Here is a 23,431-nt window from a genome sequence, read left to right as displayed (position 1 = left end):
ACTTTCAGGGATTTTGCTAAAAGGATGGGAAAGGAGACAAGGTTAGTACAGCCATTTGAAAAACACAATGGTTTTCCTTGACTGGCTGAACTCTAAAATCACTCCTGTTTTTCAAGAATCAGATTTTACCTTTCATTTAAAATAATTATTGACTGGATTAATTACTTTCTTCTTCCAAAGATAACTAATTATGCGTGAAATAGGCCACTCTGCCTTTGATTTTCTTTAATGACAGAGATATCAGAAAATATGATGCTGACACTTCCATAAAGTAAAGTATGTAAAACAAACACGCTTTCACACATTGAAAATTCTGAAAAAGAAACATGTTACAATCATGACTATCAGATCATCACATTCCAGTTAGAGATCAAAGGGAGATGTTGCATTTTTAGAGTTTCATAAACCGGCAGTAAGAGATAAACATTGCACAGATTGTGCATACTTCTAGACTACACCACTGCGCCTAGCAAAACAGAAACAACAAAAAAGCAAAAACCCACTCTTAGACCTTATATGGCAGAGCTTGTCTGCAGTGCTCTGCTTTCTCTGCATCCCCTGAGCTCCCATTAACCTCAATCAAACATTCAAAAGTTATGATTTCCTCAAATAGAAATGGCCCAGAAATATTGGTCTAATAAATATATTTAAGCTCCTTTTCTGTTTGTACTGTAAAACAGTTGCGAGGTGTTTTGGTTTTTTTTTTTTTACTGTGGTTTTTCTTGATATTACATGTCTTACCTGGTTCTCTTGTTGGTGCCACAAACAAATTTGCAGAACCTGCTCCAGTCCTTGGCGCTGATGTCTGAGGAATTTGTCCAGTTGCCGTCTCCTGTCCTGGAGCATTTCAAGGAGATTGTCAATTTTCAAGCAGCTGCTGTGGGCTCCTTGAATCAGCTCCGGATTTGCATTTGGCCCCTCACATTTGAATTCTTCTATGAATTGAGTTAGGTCTTGGCTTTTGTTTAAAAGGGCGAATGATTTCTCCAGAAGTTCTGAAAGAACAGAATTTCATCAGCAAAAAAACTCCAGGGTGCTTTGTGATTCTAGTAACACATTTCAAATATTACTCAAGTATTTTTCAAATTATCTATTTGCATACATGAGCACAATGTATATTCATGCATTGCGTGAACATAAATGCTTACTTTAGAAGGTGCATATATACTAAGATATTTCAATTTGGACAACTCTCATATAAACTTACAAAGATATAATGGTGTATATACAAACATACATATACACACACATACAATGGTGCACTGAGAGATAGCAAGACAAAATCCAGAAGTATTACTGTTTTTTAAGAATTGAGTTCTTTTTGATGGTTTCCCAATCCTTGGGCAAGCTGAAGTGGAATTTGCTACCCCACTTCCTGCGTGGGTCAGTAGCCTCTAGTTTTTCACTAGTGATGCAAGCTAAGTTTAGGTCTTTCTGTCCTCCACAGGTGTTGGGGAAAAAAAGCGTTCTCCTGCCTGGGGGCTGTCATGAATGAGTCAGGAGTATCAGGAACTCTTACCTTCTTTCCATAATATTTACCTACACACATTCAGGGTTAAAATTCAGTGGACTAGTCCACTTTAATGACCTACTAGTCACATGCCTGTCTTTGTTCCAGCTCCTTAAAGTCACGTAGTTCAAAATTTGTTGCATAGATGATGATCGGTATTTCTAAATCTTCCAAATGGAAAGGGAATTTTTTTAGGTACAGAATGAGGAAGAAGAAGAGACAAGTGGCAAGGTGGCAAGATACACATGAAGAAAAGTATAAAGAAAGGAATGTTTGCCAAGAGCTTCAAGTAAAACAACAAGAAGCAACCCCACTGAAACTTTTATCTTCCTAGCTGAGTACCTGTACTGGCAATTAATGGCAAATCGCCTTAAATCCCCACCTTTCATATAGAACACCTAGGGAAGATGCAGAGTGGGAGGCCTCTAATTCTTCAGTCACCAAGGGCTAACAAGAGAGTTTAGTTTCCATAAGCTCCCTGCAGCAAGCTTGTCCATTTTGCTTCTTGCCTTCCAGAAAGGTGGCATAAATCAGAAATGTTTAATTTCATTCCATCCAGAACTGAATACACACAGAAATGGGTAAAGAAGAACATTTCATATGTTTTCACCTTTTTTATTCTATTTTGAAATCTGTTAGTGTCAAAATCTTTTTTTTCCACACACTTTTTTTTTCTACCACACACTGGTAGAGTCAAAACTTTTTGAGAGCTGTATTTCCAGCCACCTTACTTTGGAGTGGGTAGATAGTATCCTTCTTGCAGAAAGCAATATAAACACTGTTTTTTATCAAATAACTCAATATCAGCTTTCTAAATTTGATATGGTTAAGGTAGAATAAAAGTCAATCAGTTGCAGCCACTTTCCTCCATGTGAGGAAAGGCTTATTGCCATCTAAGCAGTCTTTCTCTGGCAAACCATTTTATCTGAGCCTTACAGTTACAGACCCTCTTTTCAGCAGTAAATTGCTGCCAGATAATTCAAGATGAAATTGGTGTGCAGTGAGCACTTTGCTCCCATGAAGACCAATTTGGAAGACCCAAACCCCATATTAGAGTCACCTGAATTCAATTCTCTATTCATCTTCCCAGGAATGCACAGAAACAGTAAAATTACTCTTTCAAGAAGTCAGTGCACCACCACATGCTCTCAGGAGTGGAATACTGTTGGTACCTTTTGTATGATGCTCTTGTTGCAGAAGAAGTTCTCTCAAAGAGTCAATAGTGTCAAACTCTTGAGCATTTTTCAGGAAATCTTCAACTTGGTCAATTTTAACAGCAAACTGCATCAAGAAAACATAGGATAGGGAGAAGCACAGTATAATTTTGCATAATACACATATCAGAACACAATAATTAGTAATCTTGGACTTCTTAGCACAGTTAGTAGTCCCATGGATGCTTGTGTAACTTATAGGTGGCACTGGGATACTACAGAAACAAAATTATCAGGGAGAATTATGAAACTCTTCAAGTTCCAGGATGCAGGGACAGTTGATCATGAGGCAACACAGAGTGGGCACACACCTGCAGGGTACGGAATCCCTCTTTTCTTGAGCTCCCTGTGTAAATCAGTGATATTAGGATAAGAGAGACAGAGAAATGGGCAAACAGGGATCACACAGATGTTCTTTTGTGTCCATCTGTGCATCAAAGTTTCAGGCAAAAGACTGTCAAATTAGACTAAAGTTTGCTTTATGCAATTACAATAGCTTTATGGATATTCTGGAGTAAAACCTTCAGGGGCTAATCATCAGTGTGCATTAGTGAAGGTACATGAGAATTCAGTTCTTTAGATGGCAAATTATTTTAATTTTAAGGAATGAAAGATATGCTGCACAATGTCCATAGGCACTGAAATACATATTTTAGGGTTTGGTCCAGTTTCACTTTCTGCTGACATTTTCTGTCAAGTACAAAGTTTGGAGATATTATGACTTAAACTTCCTAAAGTCTACATGGTTTTTTGTTCAGCTTCATGCTGTACTATCTGAAAAGTGGCAAAGGAAGGATGCATCCCAAGATTTTAATTTTCTTGTTTGCCTCCACCTTTAGGAATACAGTGAATGATCTAAAACACAGTAAAATTACAGTGGACAGAGTACTTGTAAAATGAGGGTAGCTTCAAATTAAGTGATTTGATTTAAATACAGACCTCCAGAGCATTTTCAAAGAAGACTGAAGTAAGTTCCAGAAGTGCCTGTCGCTTCTCCAACATGATGATGAGGGCTGCCCATGCATCCCCAAGAGTCTCTGCCATGGCATCATAAACCTGACTCTTATCATTGTTCTCCTCTGCAACCTTATCTGCTTCGTGCAGCAGGTCCCATACCTTGTCTTCCAAAGCCTGAGAAGGAAAAATACCAAACAAAACAAAAACAAATATTAGAAATCCTTAAAGTCCAAAACACTGTGCTGATGCTGGCACCAGGATACTTTTACAGTGGGTCTCAGAAACTAGCCACAAGCATCCTATTGCCGCTTTATTTACAGTTCCTAGTGATAGGAGTGTAGCTATTTCTGCATGCTTCATAGCAAGCTTCTGAATTTCATCTGCACTTAAGAGGCAATATTTTTATAAAATTCATGTAAAAACAATAGTTAATACAATTTATCATTTTATCTTTAATATTTAGATTCCAATGTGTTTATGTCTCCATTAACACAGCTCTGTCTTTCTGAAAGTGGCAGCAATGCAGATATTTTAAATCCTCTTTCATAAGTCATCATAATACATTAATGGACATTAGAAGTTTTAGAAGTTTGTAAGGTAATTTACTCATAAGTTTCTAATGACTACAATGCAATCCAGACAAGAGTGGCTTGAACATAAGCATGTATTCTCAAAAAAGCCCCACATAAGCTGTGCAATGTTTCAAGTTCAGCTTGCTGCATTGCTCAAGCTGGCCACCCAATAATAATGCTCTATTTTCAAAAGAATTTTTCTGTGTTTCATTCCCTTTATTAATCTCATCACAAGCAATATAACTGCTGGCCCATTTCCAGCCTATGTTACAGATCTTTAGTGTGTTAGAAGAATTGGTTAGCATTTGTTCTGTTTTCTTCCCAACCCCCATCTTGGGTTTTATCATGAGTATGAATTAATAAAGTGTCACTTATTTTTGTTATTAGAGGTGCTAGCACATGAATATACAATGTGGAAAGAAATTTCTATTAGGCAAATTAAACAGCTATTTTTATACTACTGGGTAAAAAGTTGATAAACTAAAGCACTAAGAGAAGCCTTAATGACGTTTCTTTCTTGATGAGGCATAAAATTGTTACATGCACAACAACTCTGTGAAAGTAGTGGCATTCATTAATTATCCAACATTAGATTTTATTAACATTCTAGAGTAGCTCTGTAACTAATTTAACAGAAATTAAATGAGTATATGAGATACTGTTAGCCTCTTTTCTAACTCAACATCTTAATATTAATTAATGAGAAGCAGTAGTAGTCATGACAATGCTCACGTTAAAAAAAAAAAAAAGAGATCAAATATTTTCAGAACTTTACACACAAACTGCTTGTCATTAGAAGGTTAATTTTAACAAAATGATCTGACCACTTTCACAGCTGTTCTGAATACACCGTAGAAAACCAGGTGATATCTGAGGTAGTTCCACTTGGAATTTCTTGGCAAAGACTAGCTTTTTACCAAGCTGACTATTTTATATGTCGAAATAAAACTAAGAATGCTTTTATTTTTTATATTTAAAAGATATTTCAAATGCTAAATCTTTCCTAACTATGCAAGATGAATGCTACATAAATGGTATAGGACCCAGAAGAAGATCTTCTTCTATTGGAAGGCTTTTTTTCTGAACAGGTTGTTAATTAACATTTGTCCCTGACAAGTAGGCTCTTTTCTAGTAATTGATTAGCTGTGAGGCACACAATCCCTAAGACACAGAGAAAACTGGAATCACTTTTGAAAACTATCAGTCATGCTTCATGCACTTTTTAAAATTCGGTTGCTCTGAGATGAATTCAAACCCAACCAAAGAAAATTAGACACTTAAAACAAACTAAACGGCTGCATTTAATGAAATGCAAAACTAGTGTGCATAAAGTTATAAAAAAGAAGAATTAGGAAACTACTCATGTGTAACAGCTTTTTAGTATGCAGAAATGATTAATGGAAATTTTCAAATACTGAGTTGATTTTTTCTTTAGCATGTATTGAATATGGTTCACTCATTTAAAACAGATGTGTATTTTATTGTATTCAAATAATAGTTCCTGTAATACTACAAAAAAAAATAATAGAGTAAGAAAAGAGTTGTCATGTTGTCTGTTTCCCCAGCAACAGAAAAAGTTGCATTTTGAGAAGACAGACTAATAAAATAAAAAAAAATAAATATTTTACAGGAAACTACTATTTTATTGAGAAAGAGTTCAAATACCTAAGATGGTCTTCAGAGTGATATTTAGGTTTTATTGCCATGAGTTTAAAATTATGTCTCCCACAACTGTCAAAGCCACTAGTTACTGTGAACTTTTCAAATAATTGTCCTCAACCATTTCAGTTTCTATATACTGCATATGGGAGTAGTTTATTTTTAAATGAAGTAGACTGATATTACTGGTTTTCTACTTTTTATCTTTGAAATACAAACTTTTTAGCAACAGAGGGTCATGGAATAATCTGGACAGGACTCTTCAGGTCAGCTAGGTAACCCCTTGCTCTAGGTGCTCAAGGACTTAACCCATGAAGTTGTAAATATCCCTAACAATGGAAATTCCACAACTTTTCTGCACAACCTGTTCCAGAATGTAATCATTTCCATGGTCAAACACTTTTTCTCCTAATATCCAGTTGGTATTTCCTTTTTTCGAACTTGTATCTCTTGATCTAGAAGTAAACTTAATAAGAGGCATATATGTATATATATCGATATTTATATCTATGCATATGTATATAAAATAGATTTATACTTTCATCAAAAAATGATGACTTATGGAAAACCTGAATTTTAATGAGGTGTTTTATGAACTTAATAGAGTTGACTTAATAGAGCTTTCCAGCAATGACTTAAAATGATTTCAAACATTTTTGGAATCTCATGTTTCACTTTTCTATTGATTTCTCAAATAACACATTAAAAAAATATAAAAAGGAGCTTGTAGAAACCTGCAAATTCTGTTTCTGTCAGTAAAACCACATCAGAAAAATATTGTTTTGAAAACAACTGGCCAATTTCAATTTCTATGAAATATATACATTATATATATATATTATCTAGATATATAAGGTGTATAATTATATATCTAGAAAATATATATTATATATATAGATACACATTATATATATAATATATAATATATAATATGTGTAATTTATATATATATAATAAGTATAATTAAATTAATTAAAGGGAGCAGTGCTCTGGTTCAGATGGACTGCAAGGATCCTGGGTGGATGCAATCCCGGGCAGGGAGCAGGAATGCTCCCTGCCTGGCAATGCAGCTGTTGTGCAGCCACACCTCTCCCCCCACTCCTTCCCAGGCACATTTGCCTCTGATATTACAGCAAAGACAGAATGCAAATAACTGAAGGTCTAAAAAAGTCTTTCATGTAAGCTGTGTTGCATAGCATGGCTTTCCTATTAAGCTGTTCACAGTCCATTATTTGGATACTACTTTTCCTTCTGCTAAAATAGCAAGGAACGAGAGAGGGAAATAATCTTTTGCCTTTCCTGACTGTTGCACACTGACTCAGTAACTTGGAATTTTCAGAGGTATAGACTACCCTCCCATTCTCTTAGCATCGAGATGCTGCTAAAATTAACCCTTAGTTAGTGCTAAAAGGTAGTGCTGAAATTATACAACAGTTGCTGCCTTGAAGCCCAGAAAATAGTCATAAAGCTACTTCGAGAGAAATACTGTTTTGGTGGGAATTTTGTTCATTCAAATATTGAAATTGATGAGTGAGCTGAACTAACATTGGAATAAAGTATTATTACATTTTACCTTTTCCTTTTTTTGTTTGTTCAAATCACTTGGAAAAATCAGTTCTGCTTCGATAAAAATGCAGCTGAACTTTGCTGCTAATTTGCTGTTGGGCACCTCCACAGTTAATTGCCAATAATTCAGAAGATATTAAAAAAATATTTTCTTCCATAACAAAATTACTGAAAAATAAGCATTTTGAAAGTATTTTTCCACTTGAAATGACAGGATTATTTAAAAATATCAAATGCAAAAAATGGGTGTGTTATATTACAGCTTTTTAAAGAACGTCATTTTCTAATTTGTTTTCTTGGCTATTAGCATATAAATTACTATTTTGCAATTTATGCTCTATGAAATAAAGTCAATAAAATAATTAGGAGCAATCTTCAGGTTCATGAGCCAAATTAAAAACAATGATTTAACAACTTTATGGGCTAGATTTGTTTCTATTTTGTAGCAGTTCTGCCACTGTCTCTCTCATGATAAAAAACAGAACACTGGAAACAAACTAAGAATGCCTTATTGGGAAATTTAACATTGTTATGGCCACACCCACAAAGTCTTGGTGGGTTTTTGGGTTTTTGGTTTTTTTTCTCCTCCCCACCAGATGATCCAGTGAATTGCAATACTGGGAGATTCAAACGCAAGACTTCATGTTATCTGCAGGTAGGGTTTCTGTTGGAAACAACAGAACAAAGGCAGGGAAATGTCTATGAAAATGCAATCTATATCAGCTCTGGGAAGTTTTGTCTCATGTTTCATGGTTTTAATTATTCTCACTTTTTTTTTTTTTAATTGTGAAGAATGAGACATTCCTTTTCCTCTAGCATCAAAACCACTGTAAATTGATCACTGTGCCAAAATTTGTCCTCACTTACACTTGTGAATCTTCAGCATATTAAGCTCACAAAAGAATTTGGCCTGATGAAAATAATGAAGCTAAAAAGCAAAATTGTGATCAAAACCTAGAACAAGTTTATAGAATAACATGGGATAATGCCAGAATGGCCAACTATTCCATAAATCATCTTCTAAAAGTCAATAGGTTAATTTCTACTGATTCCAAAGATGTATTTAGTATTAATCATCTAACTTGTCCATAGAGCATGACTAGTTTCGTGATAAAATCATTACCTATTCAAGAATTTTTGCCTGACCTGCACAAAAGCTGAATTTTGATTTGTATTAGACTAATCAAGAAGTTAAGCATATGTGTATCAAGTATTAGTATTGCTCAGGATTTATATTTCTTTTTTTTTTAATACAACAGCAAAAAAAGAAACAGGAAAACAAAGCTGCCTCTTCCCATCTTCACACAGCTAATGCATAATTCATTATCAAAGGCTAAGTGGAAAAAAATTACTATAAACAATATTTCAAAAACTGAGAATCAATCTTGGAAAAACTTTCGAGGAGTGGATTTAGTGACTTAAGACTATATGATTACTGACAAGTGTTAATAGCTTACTGTAAACCACAAAGGGCCATGGCTGAAAAATGCACAGCCAGGAAAAACTATAAGGACATTGCAGTCCCTTATTACCAAAGCTCTTATATTACTGAGGAAAAAGTAGTCATTTTGAACTTAATCCTTTTATACAATATTCATTAATCAATGCCAAATTTTGCAAGGACCACAGGTATAAAACATGAAATAATGAGTATTTGTTCCCAATAATTCTGGATGGAAAGCATTCTTTAACAGCTTATGCATAATACATTTTCTGCTCTGATTTGACTCGATAGTGAAATGTTATTTGAAACATTTTCTTCAAAAGATGGGAATTACTGTTTCCTTTTTCCACTCTTTAACATTTATTTTTGAATATTAGGAGAAAAAAAATCAGCTTCTTCCTGTCATCATTGAGTAAAAAGTCAGCTAATTCTGAATTGCTCAAACAGGACACAGCAGGTTTGTTCCAAGAGTGCCCAGGTGGCAATAAAGGTGAGATGCATAAATAAAGAGAGCAAAACCACCTCTCTCTAATATTTGGGTGAGTATTTTGGTGGGTTTTTTCAGTAATTCTATTCCTCATACTCTTCAAAATCCACACTATGCATGTTACTAACTACATTCTCTATATACTGTATTAAATTACCTCACACATATGGGAGATTTTTAATGGCTGGGGAAGCACATAGTCATTAGTCATTAAATCAAACATTAAATCAAATACTTGATCCTATCCAAATAAAGTTCATGTAATCTCCCCAAAAATCAAATAGTTAAGTTACCATGCATAGCTTCAAAGACATTAGAGCAGTTTATTTTTCTATATATTTAAAGTTAACCTGTCCTATTAAAACAAACTTTCTTTTTAAATGCCTTCAGACTTCTCTCAGTGTCAAACACCCACATTTAAAATAATTCAGTTCTTTCATGCAAGCCTGTCTTTCAGTGACCAAAAATGCCACTATTGTTATAATCTGCCCTGAATAATGCCAAAATCTGATTTTAGGACTGTTTCTTAGCTAAAATCTTTCTAGATCAAGACATGCTGCTTTACTCTTGCAATATCACTCCTACTGCAACTTACTTCAACTAACATTCAATAAAAATAAAAACATTCGTGGAATGTCTACTTCAGACTTACAGGAGCTTGCTTGTGTTCACAGCTGTTATAAAATAATCAAATTTTTCACATCACTGGAGAATTAAAAATATGAATTGCCATTCCATTATATTCAGCAGTTAACTGAAGACTATAGGATTTTTTCACCTGACGACAGTGATGTATAAAGTGGAAAAAAGTGTCTTTATTGCTGCTGTCAGAAGCATATTTTTCCAGTGCCTACCTTGCAGAGAATTATAGAATATCCTAAATAGGAAGGAACCCACAAGGACCACTGAAGATCTGCTACACTGACAAAGGCTGAAAGTATTTTTGTCTGTGTGGAGTTTAACCACCACACTGCAATAGGAGGCAGGGGCAGCTACATCAGCTGTTGTACCTGAGCTGTAATGACTTGAGGAATTTTTCCTGTCCTTATCACACCTTACCTTCAGCTTAGATAGGAGGAATTCATGATCTTGAAGTAGTTTTTTAGTCTCATCTTGGTTGCTGCCGATTTCTAATATATTTGGTGTTGATTCCGCCAGCTGAAGCTTCACCCATTTTCCACACTGCAATAAATCAACAATTGCAGCCTTCAGAAAACACAAACTTTCCTTAATTTATTTGCTCACACATCCTTTCCATGGTCATAGGAGAACAGGGACCATACACACAATGAAGTAGAAACTTCATTTGAAACAGCTAACAAAATCCCAGACTAGTGTTATCCAGAAGGTGCTACACTATTGGGTTTGCCTGTGAAGAGTAAAATTCTCACAATGAGCCAAAAATTTTTCTCCGATATCTCTCCCCTTTCAGCTGAAGATGACACTGATAGTTAAGTAAACTTGATGGGTGGGTGGGGCTGGCAGAAGTTACAAATATATTACAGCAGATGCACAAACCATAACCCCCAATCTTATTTCTACCACATAGGTCCAATGTACCTCTGTACTGAATATACAAAGCAAGAGATTGCCCAAGGAGCAGCAGGGACACTTAAAATCCTCTGGAACAGGAGTCCAAGGATAGTCATAAGGACTGAAGCCATTATGTCAGTGGAAGCCAGCATGGTTCCACAGCACAGAGAGGAAAAATAAATTACTTGACTCTAAACTTGAGTCTCCTTGCAATGAAATTACTCCCCTGTAGCAACAGACCACCTCACAGGAAGGGTGAAAACTGATCTGAAAAAAGCCTTCCCACAACTGAGGTGAAACATCCTGAATAATCACCTGAATTAGGTGACAACTCGGCTCATTATCACCTTATTCTGCATACAGACAAACTCTAGTGGCTGAGGATAGCACGTTTTCCAAGTTGCCTGGAGAATGAAAAACCAAACTGCCAATAAATTCCAGCTGGGATTCATTACTAGCATCCAGCTTTACTCCCAATGCCGAATTTTGTGCAAACGGAAAGTGTGGATTCCAGTTCACAAAACAGGCCTTTAGGTGCTTATAAGCACAGCTATATCCACACAAAGGCTTTAGTGAAACACGTGGTGTTATAAATTCACAGCTTTCAAAAATAATTACTCATTATCAGGTTTAGACTTTTTTTTCCCCTCTGAAAATACCTCATCTGTTGGGTTTGTAGAACCACTTTGTAAAGCTATTTCCGAAGTACAGGTTAAAATAACTCAAGGACTCCCAACTAAAATCATCATGCTTATTATCACATTTTTGCAGTGCTCTTCATTTACTTCTTTTTAAGGAGTAAGAGGAATTCCTTCCCTCTCAGAGCCTACATATTTTGACCAAATTATTTATCCTATTTGAAAAAAAATCCCCAACAATCCAAAAGCCACAAACAGTAATCATGAACAGAAACAAGTTTTAACTTCCAGGAAAGCTCTATTAGATATTGACTAATTAAATGACCTTGCCGCATCATTTTATGCTAACTGCTCATTTGCCCAGAATATTTAAAAGCAGTGTTAATCACGGAGTAGCAGAACGACAAGAACAGACATGGCAGCAGTTGCTGCCTTACCTTCAGCACAGCTATAACAATGCTGGCATCCCCAGCCTGCACAGCAACCGAGCTGACTGTGGTTGTAGAAGGCTTCTGCTCCGAGCTGCCTTCATCTGACATTGTGTTTCACAGTGGCACTGCACACATCAGAGCAGGCTGGAGACGCTGCTGCAGGGTCCACTGCTCATTTCAGGGAGCACCAGAGCCGCTTGGATTCATTCAGTGAAACTGCTCAGCTAGCTCTGATTAGTCTGCCAAAAGGAAAGAACAGGAGGTTAAAAATAGACAACTCCATTGAGTTTATCATTCTTGAGAGAGATTTGACACACCCCTAGTTTGGTAGCGTTAAGCTGCCTGTTCTTTTTTGTCACCATCAGAAGTGTGAAGGGCTTCTCCCATGCACATCACCTGACACCAGCAAACCCAATGAAAAAAGGGTTCTCAAATTAAAACAGCTAGAAGAAGAATGACCATTGATTCTATACAGACAAACCCAGTTTGAGGTTTCAACCACCAAATCTACATTTTCATATTATACAACTAAAATACTTTCTCGCTTATTAGTTACTGAATATGTGTATTCAAAGTGATTCTTCCGCTGAAACAAAGTATTTAAACAGGATGAACATGCATATATAAATCAAATGCTAAAGCAAAACAGGGGCTTTTTCATCCAAAAATAAGTAAAGGTACAGTGACCATAACAATCGGAGAAGGAAACCAAGTACTTTGAATTCTTAAGGAATATTTTATTCCTGCCTAAGATGAAGATAATTTGCCTGCTTTTCAATTTAATCTTATATTGTTTCTACAGTTTTCATTTTGTTCTAAATGAGCATAAGGAAGACCTCTCTAATAGTTGTTTAAGTTCAGTGTGGGGAATTATTAGACACGTTTAGGTTACAGTATTGGTTTGGCATATTAATTGTATTGCCGTTAGTCCAGAGCATGCCACAAGTAGCCCACACTATGGGACTGCAGCTGCTGGGTTTCCTTCCACAGAACAGCTGAGAAAGTGACACTGCTGTTTAGGCTTGCAGGTCACTCTGGAAAAACAAGTCCACCCAAGAAACTACATGCATAAGTCTCCCCTAAGCATCTGCTTGTTTGGTTTGTTTAAATATGTGTACCATTTAAATACATTTTTATATAAACTGGATTTGCTAATTACAAACAAGAGCATGCACACCTGCAATGGAACCATGATCTGAAACCAAACGCTGAAGTAGTCTGCCCTAGAAGAAACTTAAGTTAATTACAAGGAACTTCAACTGATGTGTCAAGGTGGGATTTTTCTTTTTTGTTTGTTCATGTGTCCCCCCCTCCAATTATTGGCAGATTATAATCTTAATCTGAGCACCTCCTTCAAACCATGATTTTCGAATGGGATATGAAGATTATCTTTATAGAGGTTTGTGGTGAACAAAATGGGTTTAGCAAAGCAAAATCCACCCCTTTTGCCAAAACAAAACCATAAACCCTCAAGCTGCCAATAAAAGAACAAATATCCCATAGTTTTCTGAAACTCTTTGTAACACCTGTAAAAGGCTAAGGGACCCTGCCACTGAAACATTGGATGGATCTTCTTGAGACTTGCTCTGCAATAGGTATGGGAGAACAAAATATTTGATATTTGATCCCAACACAAAACCTAGGAGACAGAAGTCCTAAAGTAAACTTCAAAACTGAAACATAAGAGAGTCCTATTTTGGTTTGAATGGAAGATAGATCTATTCTACAAAACTTGCTAAATACTCGAGTTTCAAAAAAACCATTCCAGAAGACAGGCAATTTTGGATTTTTCACACTGCAGACAGGACTGAGGACAATCAGCACTTGGCTGCTGGAAAAACTAATTAGAAAGAACCAGCCAGACCTCTTTTTACTCTTACAAAGGAGTTACAAACCAATTTTGGTATTATGTCCTTGAGTTTTTGTTCTCTCAGAAGCACATTCTAAGTGTATTTTTTCATGGCACAAGTTGGGCCAATCCATCATTTCCCTAGAGTAGCCAGACATAAGAGCTGTTTTTCACTCAAGTTAAATGAGATATCATTTTTCACAGTGCTGACAGCTGGAAATAAGGGGAAAATGCCACTCTCAAGAAGTTGACTATAAGCAAATTTGGCAACAACTGAGACAAGTGATTCAGAACATCTGATAACAAATGTATGCATATTGTATTTATTTGTCTTATGCTAAGCATATAAGATAGAGACAGGGAAACATTGGAGTAGCAGGCAGAGAAAAGGTATCAAGGAATCAAAACATAGCTTAGAGCACAACCCTGGGAGAAAAAAATGAGGATTTTGGCATTGCATGATGAGCCATTTCAGCAGTGTCCAATGGAGTCAAATTTAACAAGCATGCCTTTCTCGGTCTTGTTTACTTTCCTGTCTGTTCCTCTGTCTAAAACAAACAAAAATCCCGGTAGCAGCCAGAAAAAGGCAGGCTATTTGTGCCAGGAGATAGAAATATTTTCCCTTTGTTAGTGCTGTGTGAAAGAAGAGAGTAAGAATGAGAAGAGAGGAGCATTCACCAGCTGTCCACAGGAAACAATGAAACTGAACAAAGGAACAAAGGAAACAACCTCAGGAAAAGAAAAATATATCAAGTCTCTCTAGTGTAAATAATGTCATGTATTATCTGAAACAACTGGATGTAAAAAGGATTTGAGAGGTAAATGTGAAAAAATTCACTTCATTTTCAACATGTAAGGTGTTTTATCCACAGGTTTTTCTCATGTTTAGCAAGCAAAGTGTGCTAATCACAGTTCTGATAGGGATACATAGAAAAAGAGTCTGTCTTTCTTGGAGATAAGTTTTTTTTCTATTAAGAGATTTGGAGCTACTGGAGCACTATGAAAATGCCTCTGGGAGAGACAAAGTTCACTCTCTGCAGCCTCAAAGATGCAAGGTCCTTCACTTGGGGCAGTTTGTAAATCTAGTGGGTCTCCTCTTTCTTCCTTGTCTCATGCCTGGGAGAACAGGTTTACATAGAAAAGAAGGGAAGAAAGCATCCCTCAAACTGATGGGCTTCATGGAGCTTGCAAAAAGGTGTTTAAACACTGATTCCACAGCCCCACCTGAAAGAGGGACAAAGACACCACTCCTCTCCAAGGCTCTGCTTGTTGCTTTTTACTGGTTCCTGCAGCTTACCTTTTGAGCTGGGACCATTTACAGGTAAAATCAGCAATGAGGGCATGAAAGCAAGCAGTCTTGCAGGTCCCCCAAGGTTCATAAAACAGCCGTGGAGATCACATCAAGGGTGAGGGCTGAGCAGGAGGTAGGTATTTCTCCTGGAAGAGGCTCCTCTTTACCCTACACTGGTTAACTAAGTTTCTAGGGTTGAAATTCTAACCAAGTATTCCTAAAACCCCAAACCAAGAGTGATAAAAACCATTCTGGCAGCAATCAGGGGAGAAAGGCAGGAAACAGAGGTGCCTCCTCCCAGAGGACAGACAGTGCACCGATGGCCTGTGGGGAAGAGTAACTTGGAACATCATCTCTTGCTTAGTGTTGAGATTGAAAGAAGTTTTCTTGTAGAGAGTTGCCCTGGAGGGAAGGCTGACAGAAAACAGAAGGGAACCGTGGCCCTTGCAGACATTCCTCTTTTACTGAGGGCCAGAGGACACAGAGCACTAACAGAGGCTGAGCACAAACCAGAGCAAGAGGGAGGGGAAGGGCCAGCCAGGGTAAATGACATTAACTTCAGGGAGGTATGAGCTGCAGCAAAGGCAGAAGGCATTTCCCTGTCAGGAAATGAGAGCCCTTGAGAGCCCAGGAACTTAAGAAAAGGTGGCTCCAACATAGCCCAGGACCCTGCTGGCCCCAAGAGGAGGTTGTCCTGTCATTGCCACCTTGGAAAGAGCACAAAAGTCCCAATAAAGGGCTAGGAAATGGCTTTGAAAAAGTACCCAAGGGGTAAAAGACACCCTGCTTCCCTCCAACAAAAAGTTTCAAGAGCAAACTATAGTCCGTGTTGCCTGGAATATTGTTTCAATTCCAGAAACAATAATTCCAGATTAATTTCATTTTAAAACCTCAAAGTCTAGTGAAGAATTACAGCTTGTATATTCCCATTCCTCCCCTGCATCACCCTACCAAAATCCTGTCTGCACTTTCTCATTCATCACCAGCCCTGAAGACACTTCATACCACTCTAAGAAATCAGCATGAAAAGGAAAAGCTACCTAAAAAACATCACACAAAGCAGAGAAAATACCAAAAGCAAAGCTATCCTGGTTTATCCCTGTCACACTGAACACATCTCTGTGAAAGAAAATAAAACACTGCTAACTGTAAAACCAGCAGAGTATCAGGGATCAAGAAACCAGCAAATAGCTTCACACTGCTAATTCAGTGCAATGGTAACAGCAAAAATCACTATTTGTTTGCTTCCAAGGACAACAACATTTAAAAAACCCCATACAGTAAACAGACGTGGGGAGCAATGACAGCTGAAACATTTCAGTCCACTGGTCACCAATTTGTCATGTCCCACTCTTTCATCCTGAAGCATTCTCTTCCCTGTATTCTTCTTTATGGATCATAGAGGATTTCCACAAAGTATACATGCTGTTTGCACCTAGAACCCGTAAAAATAGTACCTAAATCTGTACCATTTATTAAATGATAGAAAATATCTACCAGATTTAAATAGGGTTACCAACCAAATGTTATGTCACTTCAGCCTCCAGATTAATTTTAAGAAAACTCATATAGCCATTAAATTTAGAACTCCAGATTCTAAGTGTTAGATAAACAAACACCATTCTTTCTAGCATCTGTTATTTAAAAAATTGTCTTCCTGTTCTTTACTAGTCTTATATACAAGATAAAGAGGTATGCAGTACATAGGGACTGCTTACATTTTTATTCGCTAGGATTGAATTCTAGAAGGGTACAATCGCCCTGTTTTCAGAAATACAGAACTAATAAACTAAGCTTGGTAGTAATGTGATCATCTAATCTGCTTTCTTCATATCTTATCATCTTAGAGCAGGAATCAAAATGGGCAGCATAAAAAACTGAGGTATTGGATTCTCTGCTTAAGAAACCCTGTAGCAAAACATATTTCTTGTTCTGAGAATGGGTTAATACATTATTGCTTTCAGAAAGAAGTTCCTTTCCTTTTTAAACATAACTCTATGCAAAAAAATACCCCAAAAACATTTCTTTAGATTCTTTACTTGCAGATAAGCTGGAGGTGGTTTCACACAACAAAAAAGTGGAGGGAGACGATAAAAAGCACTTTGAGGAAAGGAAGAGAAGGAGAGGGGAACACAGGCCCCTGCAATAATTCTGAAGCCATTGACAGCTCTGAGTGATTAACAGCTGTACCTCGAAGTCAGGTCATCTGAACACTCTTCCAAATCCAAACACTTTATTTAATTGCTGTCATACGTTTTAGCAAGTTTAATTTGATTTTGCTGTCACAGACAACAAAAAATACAAGTTGGATTTACACCTTTCCTTAGTGACAGCTACAAAAAAGACATAAGTGACTTGATGACTATTTGTGTGTAAATATAATGGCAAAATATAAACACTGAAAATTTTAACTGTTGAATGTAAAAATAAAAACAAACAAAACAGAAAACAATTCACAAGTGTGAATTGCAAAGGGATCATGTCTTATTCTCTCTCAAGTCCCAGGTGAAGACATCAGCACATCTTCTTCAGGTTACTGCAGAAATGGCAGGGAGGCTCTCCAGCTTCCACAGAGTCAGCCGGAGAGCAAACTTACCCCATCAGCACCCCTGGCGAAGCTCGCTGGGTGTTGTCCAAAAGAGATGCTGCACAGCCTGTGGAGCTCTGCTCTGGTGAAGGCAAAAGTGAAGCCGTTTTAGCAGCTCACAGGTGCCACATGCTCGAGTCAGCTCAATTGACAGGTTGTCCGCAAAGACGGTGGCCCCGGGTATTCAACTCTGTCAGGGGGGCGAAGAGACATTAGAGAGTCCATCAGTCCCTTGCTCAGCTCCGGCAGCAGCAGAAAGAGAACAGTTTATTACACAGGATTACTATGTTCCCTTGCCCATGCATGTAAGGAAAGCCAGCAGGACTTTTGTTACTAAATTCCTTGGGAGCATTTGGAATTCCTTCCTGATGTGGTGTGTTAGCACAGTGGAGTATGCACTCTGCACCAAATATAGATGTGAGACAGGCTACTCTTTCTCTCTGTAAAGGAAGATTAGGATGCAGATTTTAATCTATATCTAACTCTCAGGGCAGCTACAAAATACCATTAATAAGGTAACTTATTACAGTGGTACTTTTGCCCCATGCCTCTAATTTCTGTCTTTAACTTATATTTACAATTCAGCTGTATTGAAAGACTGTTTCACTTCAATTTTTTCAAATGTTTGTACATAAATAGAAATGTATATAGTAAATTTGTGAAATAGAAACATCAGCTAAAATCACACAGACTGTTCAAAGAGAGTTCCAACAGTGTAACTGGGTTCTTAGGACCATCTTTTAAGAGTGGGAAGTCTCTGTTCAGAGGCATGAAACGCAATCAGCCAGCAGTGATGCAAGATCAGTATGAGTCATTCAGTCAACAGGGGACTAATTAAATAAATAAAATCATACCAACCACACCAAAACACAAAGGCCATATTGTTGCTATTGTTTGGTAAAGTCGAATTACATGAACACAACTTTCAGAAAGCTAAATTTAGAATGAGTACACAAATACGTTACACAGCCACACTTCTCATAGAATATTACTTTACATCTCTTGATACTTATCCAGAAAAGAAATATTCAGCAGGGGAATTGAATTTTAGGTCTTAGAGAACGATGAGGTTATAGAATACTTTTTAAAAAGCAATTTATCAGTGGGGGTTATAAATAGCATGCTTTGTTTTCTTTTAAAAAGATAAGTGCATCCTGTATAACTGCTGCTTGAAGGTTGATAGCGCTGAGGATTCCTCTGTACATTCTGGTCACACATTTCCCTCTTTCAGATCATGATACTTCAAACACAGAGCACATCCCAGGCTGTACCTGTCCCTTTCAGGTAAGCGCTGAATTCTGTCACATATTTAGGAGAGGAAATCTTGGAATTCCAGCCCCACCCACCCCAGCTAATTTGCCCGGAGCTCTGTTAAACCAAAGGACCAGGAGTGTGACTACAGGGTACGAGGATACTCCCTCCCTGCTCTGAGTTTAAGTGACCCTTCACTCTATAAAGGTTAGCAAACAACACTTCAGAATTCAAGTCCCACATAAATCCAGGAAGTATTGCCCACAATTAAAAACAAAGCAAAACCTCCCTCCCCTCCAGTACTGTTTAGACACTGAAGAGCAGTGAAGATGGATTTGCATGTTTCAGAACCATCGTTTGCCACCCATAGCAAAACCTCCTGCTGCTGTACAATCACCAGAGCAGGTGATTTGTTCCTTGTTCAGGGAGTTCAAACTGCCCTGGATCTGAGTGCTGCTGCCTGCAGTAGCAGATGGATGCCTGCAATAGGAGAGGTTCAATGGACAGAGACCAAGAAGTTACACACATCAGTGTTCCCCCTGCGGCTTCCAAGTGACACCATGCTGAGAGAGCTGCCTGCAGGACAGTGGGTACTACAGGACACCATCACGTAGTCCTGTGGGGAGATCAGCTGGAATGAATGCATGCTTCTCCTAGTGGAAAACAAAGAAAATATAGCCCCAAAATGGTTTTTCTGGTACTCCTGGAGTGGCTTTTCTTGTGGTCTACTGTGCAAGAAAGCTCTGGGCATGGGAAATTGAATGCAGGCTGATGACATGTCATATCATCAGCATCACCTTTCCTCTGTCATAGCTGGTGCTCTTGTCTTGGGGAAGAAGTGACAGCAAAAAAGAGAGATAAAAAGCTCTCACTTTTATCATGCAAGCTTCAGCTTTTATTTGAAATGCTACTCAGGGAGTGGCAATGTCCTTCAACCTCATGATGGCCATCAGTCATCTTTGCCCATGCTTGCTTCTAGAGAGCATCCTCACAGCTGGACCTCTGCAGCTCCATGAATTATTCCTTCCCCATACATAAATATATGAGAATCCAAGGTGTTCTCATGTCTTTTCCTGTGAGAGGGCTGAATAGTCTATGGACTAGGACCACAAGTAACAGAGAGCTGTGTTAACTTGGTGCTCTGCACGTTTGGCTCACTGGGGCACCAGGACTGGGTATCCTGCACAGAGCAGGACCTGGGCACATTTGGCTCAGAGGGAGTTGCTACAGGAAGATTTCTGTCCCAGATCAAGGTCCTGAAGGAATTGATTTCAAAAGCATAGCAGCCCATACTGTCAAGCCAGAGATAGGTGTCACTTTTCCACACCACTGCACCCAGTGCTGTAGTATCCCCAGCAGCCTCTTCCCCAGAGATATGCATGGGATATCACTACCTTTACCTGGCTGTAGTAGCAGTCTGTCCAACAGCATGTCCTTGTTGGATTTGTCTGCAGATTCCAGGGACAAGGACCATGGATCAGCTCTGGAAGGTGCACGCTCCTTTGGAATCTCCCTTACAGTGATCCCAGGATCTGAAAGCCCATCTTGGCAGTGCATTCCCATCTGGCAGTCTCTTCAGCCTCCTTACACAGTTTATGTGGCTGCAAATATGCATTCCCTTTCTTCACCACATGTCCAGAATCCTTCGGTCAGGACAAAAGGATTTTCCGGTGAATTGCAGAATAATTTTGTTTTCACCACTTTTTCTGACTTCTGAAACTGGCTTCTTCCAAAGTATCAGTCCTCTAGAACTCTGCAGTCAGCTCCTTGATTAAGGATCCCCATTGCTTAATTACCTTAAATGTCACACTTGAACATAGGCTTGCCTGGGACAATAATCACCATCTTTGTTTGAAAAAAGGACAAAAATTGTAGTTTAATGATGTGGTGGATACAAGATGTGATGATTTCTCATCGTGGAGACAAAAGGCAAATAAGCATTATAGCTGAAATTTGCAGTCAGAAACAAAACTGCACTTGGGGCCCTCATAATGGGATTGGGGAAGAGAGGAAATACCAAATCAAGTACAACTGTAAACTTCTTACATTTTTCAAATTGCACAGAGGTTCTTGCTTTGTTTTTGACCTTAGCAGAATTTCAGTATTAGAATTCAGGAGGCAGAGTCCTGTGGGATACATCCTCAGGCATCACTTGCCTGAGAGCAGTACTGTGTACTCACTGACAATAATAATATTGCTGGGGTGCTGAGGTAAAACTCTCATAATGCAAAATAAATTCCAGACTGAGGTTTTGACTGGCTGTATTGAAAATGCACTGACATTTTACAGAAGGCTTACAGGAGAATCATTAAGTCACTGCTGTGCTGTAGGTTTTGCTCCAGTCTGTTCCTGATCTGCAACTGATCATAAGCAGAGGGTTACTCTGAGGCCCTGAGGTAAAAGAGGTGTATACCAAGCTAAAATAATAACAATGCTAATGTAATTGCCAATCTTTGCTGCTTAGTATTTGTCTATTTTTGCACTGGTTGTTTAAAATCATGTAATATGTTTTACAGTACTCTGCAGATTTAAAAAAAGAATCTTAAGATATCCTCTCAAGTTGCAAGGTGGAATATTAGGTTTAGTTTTGTTTACATTTATACAACTACTGTGGGCTATTTCTTTAGCTAAATCAAGAGAAAAAAATATATTTTAACCATTTCACTGCCTCAATCTTTTAACCCACAGAGCTTGAATCCAACATAAGGAATTCCAGGAGGGAGCTGAAAGACTGAAATCCACATTTTAATGAGGAATCCCAGAACTGGGCCTAAATTAACAGAAACTTTTGAGGAGTCCTCTGTCTTCCTGTCATTGCAGGCAAGTCTTTCCAGAAGCTGAGGCAGATGAGATACCGTAAGTCATCCCTTGTCAATGCAGCAGGATCTGCAGTAACTGTGTTTCAGAACCTTGCTTTCCTGGGATAAAAATACCATGCAAGAGTACTTCATGGGCTGCCTACCTTCTTTTTTTTCCACTTGATCTGATATGTGGTAAATACCCTGTAATTAAATTCCTTTCTCTAAGTTAGTCTTTCTCACTGTGTGAATATTTCTTTTTGCAGGGTATTTGATTGGCTGACTTCAAAATCTGAGCTTGATCTTCCAAAATATTAAAGGCCACCTATTGAAACCGCAATATTTTTATAATTATTGTCATTGTATGTGAAACACTTACACCATCCACCAAATGGTTTTCCCTCCTTTCTTTTTTGCTTACAACTACTCTTTAGGTCTCAGTACTATAGATACAGAAAAAAACCAATAATCCCAGTGTTCGAAGATGAAAATTTTTTCAGCTGTGCTTTTTATATTCTCCATGTGCATGCATGATTTTCATGACTATAAGATCTCACCACTCCTGAATATTGATGAGGTTTCCTTTCTAGCAGCCCTGTGAAGCAGGGAATGCAGCTGTCACCCCCTCCCAACACACACTGGCAGCACCAACCATTTCATCCCAGAAGTAAATCCTTCTTTGGAAACAATGAAGAAACTCTTTAAAATGTCTGCTGGATCACTTGTGAAGTCTTTGATGAAGCTGCTGCTGCAGAAGAGAGTTTAGTGGTATAGACATACCTCTGATAAAATCCAGAAGACAGAGCAGTACCTAGAGAAGAGGTAAGAGCTAACAGTGAATAGCAAAAAGCACTCAAAGAGATCACATTTCTGCCACCTGCAGCAGCAAATGCCCTGGCTTCTTCATGTATGGCTGGTTCTGCAGAGGCAATGCACTGTGAAATGATGCCTGCAAACAGCAGCTACCTAACAAATTGGCCACATGCAACGAGTGGAAATAAAAAGCCAACAGGGCTCATTGAACATGTGGCTCACTGCAGCCTTTTGATGCTGTTTTGAGCGAAGCACTAACACAAACCCTGGCTCACATCTAACTGCATTACTTTGTTCCTTTGGATACATTAGCCTTGGAGAGGAGGAAGGCCATACTCTGAGAGGCACTGAGTGATACAAAGCAGACAGTGGGCATCAGGTTCACATCAGCACTACAGATATGTGGAGTGGCACTCGAATGTGCTGAATACATTGCACAATCCTCACCCTGCTGAGCCCAGCTTGCTGTTATCTACATCCAACAGAGGCACACAGTGCTGTATTCAGGGGTTGAAAAAAGAACAGGCTGCTCTTAGTACCAGTTTAGAATATGGCTTGTTCCCAAGTCTCTAAAAGTCAGATTCATATCACACAATAATATTAAAATATCAGGTAACTATGCTGTAAGGCTTGCCTGGGAATGTGGCTGAGACTCCATGAAAGCTACTCTCTTTCCTAGTAGTCTAAAAGCCTTAAGAGAAGAATGGAATGTTAAAAAACACCTATCAAACATGAATCTTGGCATAGTATTTGAGAGAAATGTCCTACTGGAGCTCAACAGCCCACTGGAACTCTGCAGCCTCTCATCCTGTGAGAATCACAAGCAATCCA

General features: G+C 38.1%; 1 protein-coding gene across 4 annotated transcripts in view; it reads right to left on the bottom strand.

The window, feature by feature from the left end:
• Positions 1 to 17,987, bottom strand: part of CCDC141 (coiled-coil domain containing 141) — a 59,850-nt gene extending 41,863 nt beyond the window's left edge. For 2 of the 4 annotated variants that reach the window (XR_014853450.1, XM_085066339.1), the window contains exons 1-6: positions 17,748 to 17,987; positions 12,018 to 12,250; positions 10,469 to 10,591; positions 3,664 to 3,855; positions 2,683 to 2,791; positions 742 to 995 (exon numbers count right to left, since the gene is read on the bottom strand). Coding sequence is in view for 3 of the 4 variants with exons in the window: in XM_085066339.1 (XP_084922465.1) it covers positions 742 to 995; positions 2,683 to 2,791; positions 3,664 to 3,855; positions 10,469 to 10,591; positions 12,018 to 12,119 (780 nt within the window). In the remaining variant the exon portion in view is untranslated. The remainder of the gene's footprint in view (positions 1 to 741; positions 996 to 2,682; positions 2,792 to 3,663; positions 3,856 to 10,468; positions 10,592 to 12,017; positions 12,251 to 17,747) is intronic. The other 2 variants (XM_085066338.1, XM_085066340.1) reach the window with 2 other exon arrangements.
• Between the last annotated feature and the right edge of the window lie 5,444 nt (positions 17,988 to 23,431).

Source organism: Lichenostomus cassidix, chromosome 7 (genome assembly GCF_008360975.1).
Source record: "Lichenostomus cassidix isolate B80296 chromosome 7, HeHo_3.0, whole genome shotgun sequence".
NCBI classification, from domain to species: domain Eukaryota; kingdom Metazoa; phylum Chordata; class Aves; order Passeriformes; family Meliphagidae; genus Lichenostomus; species Lichenostomus cassidix.
The sequence above is the reverse complement of the archived record's forward strand: the minus strand, read 5'-3'. Positions and strand labels throughout refer to the sequence as shown.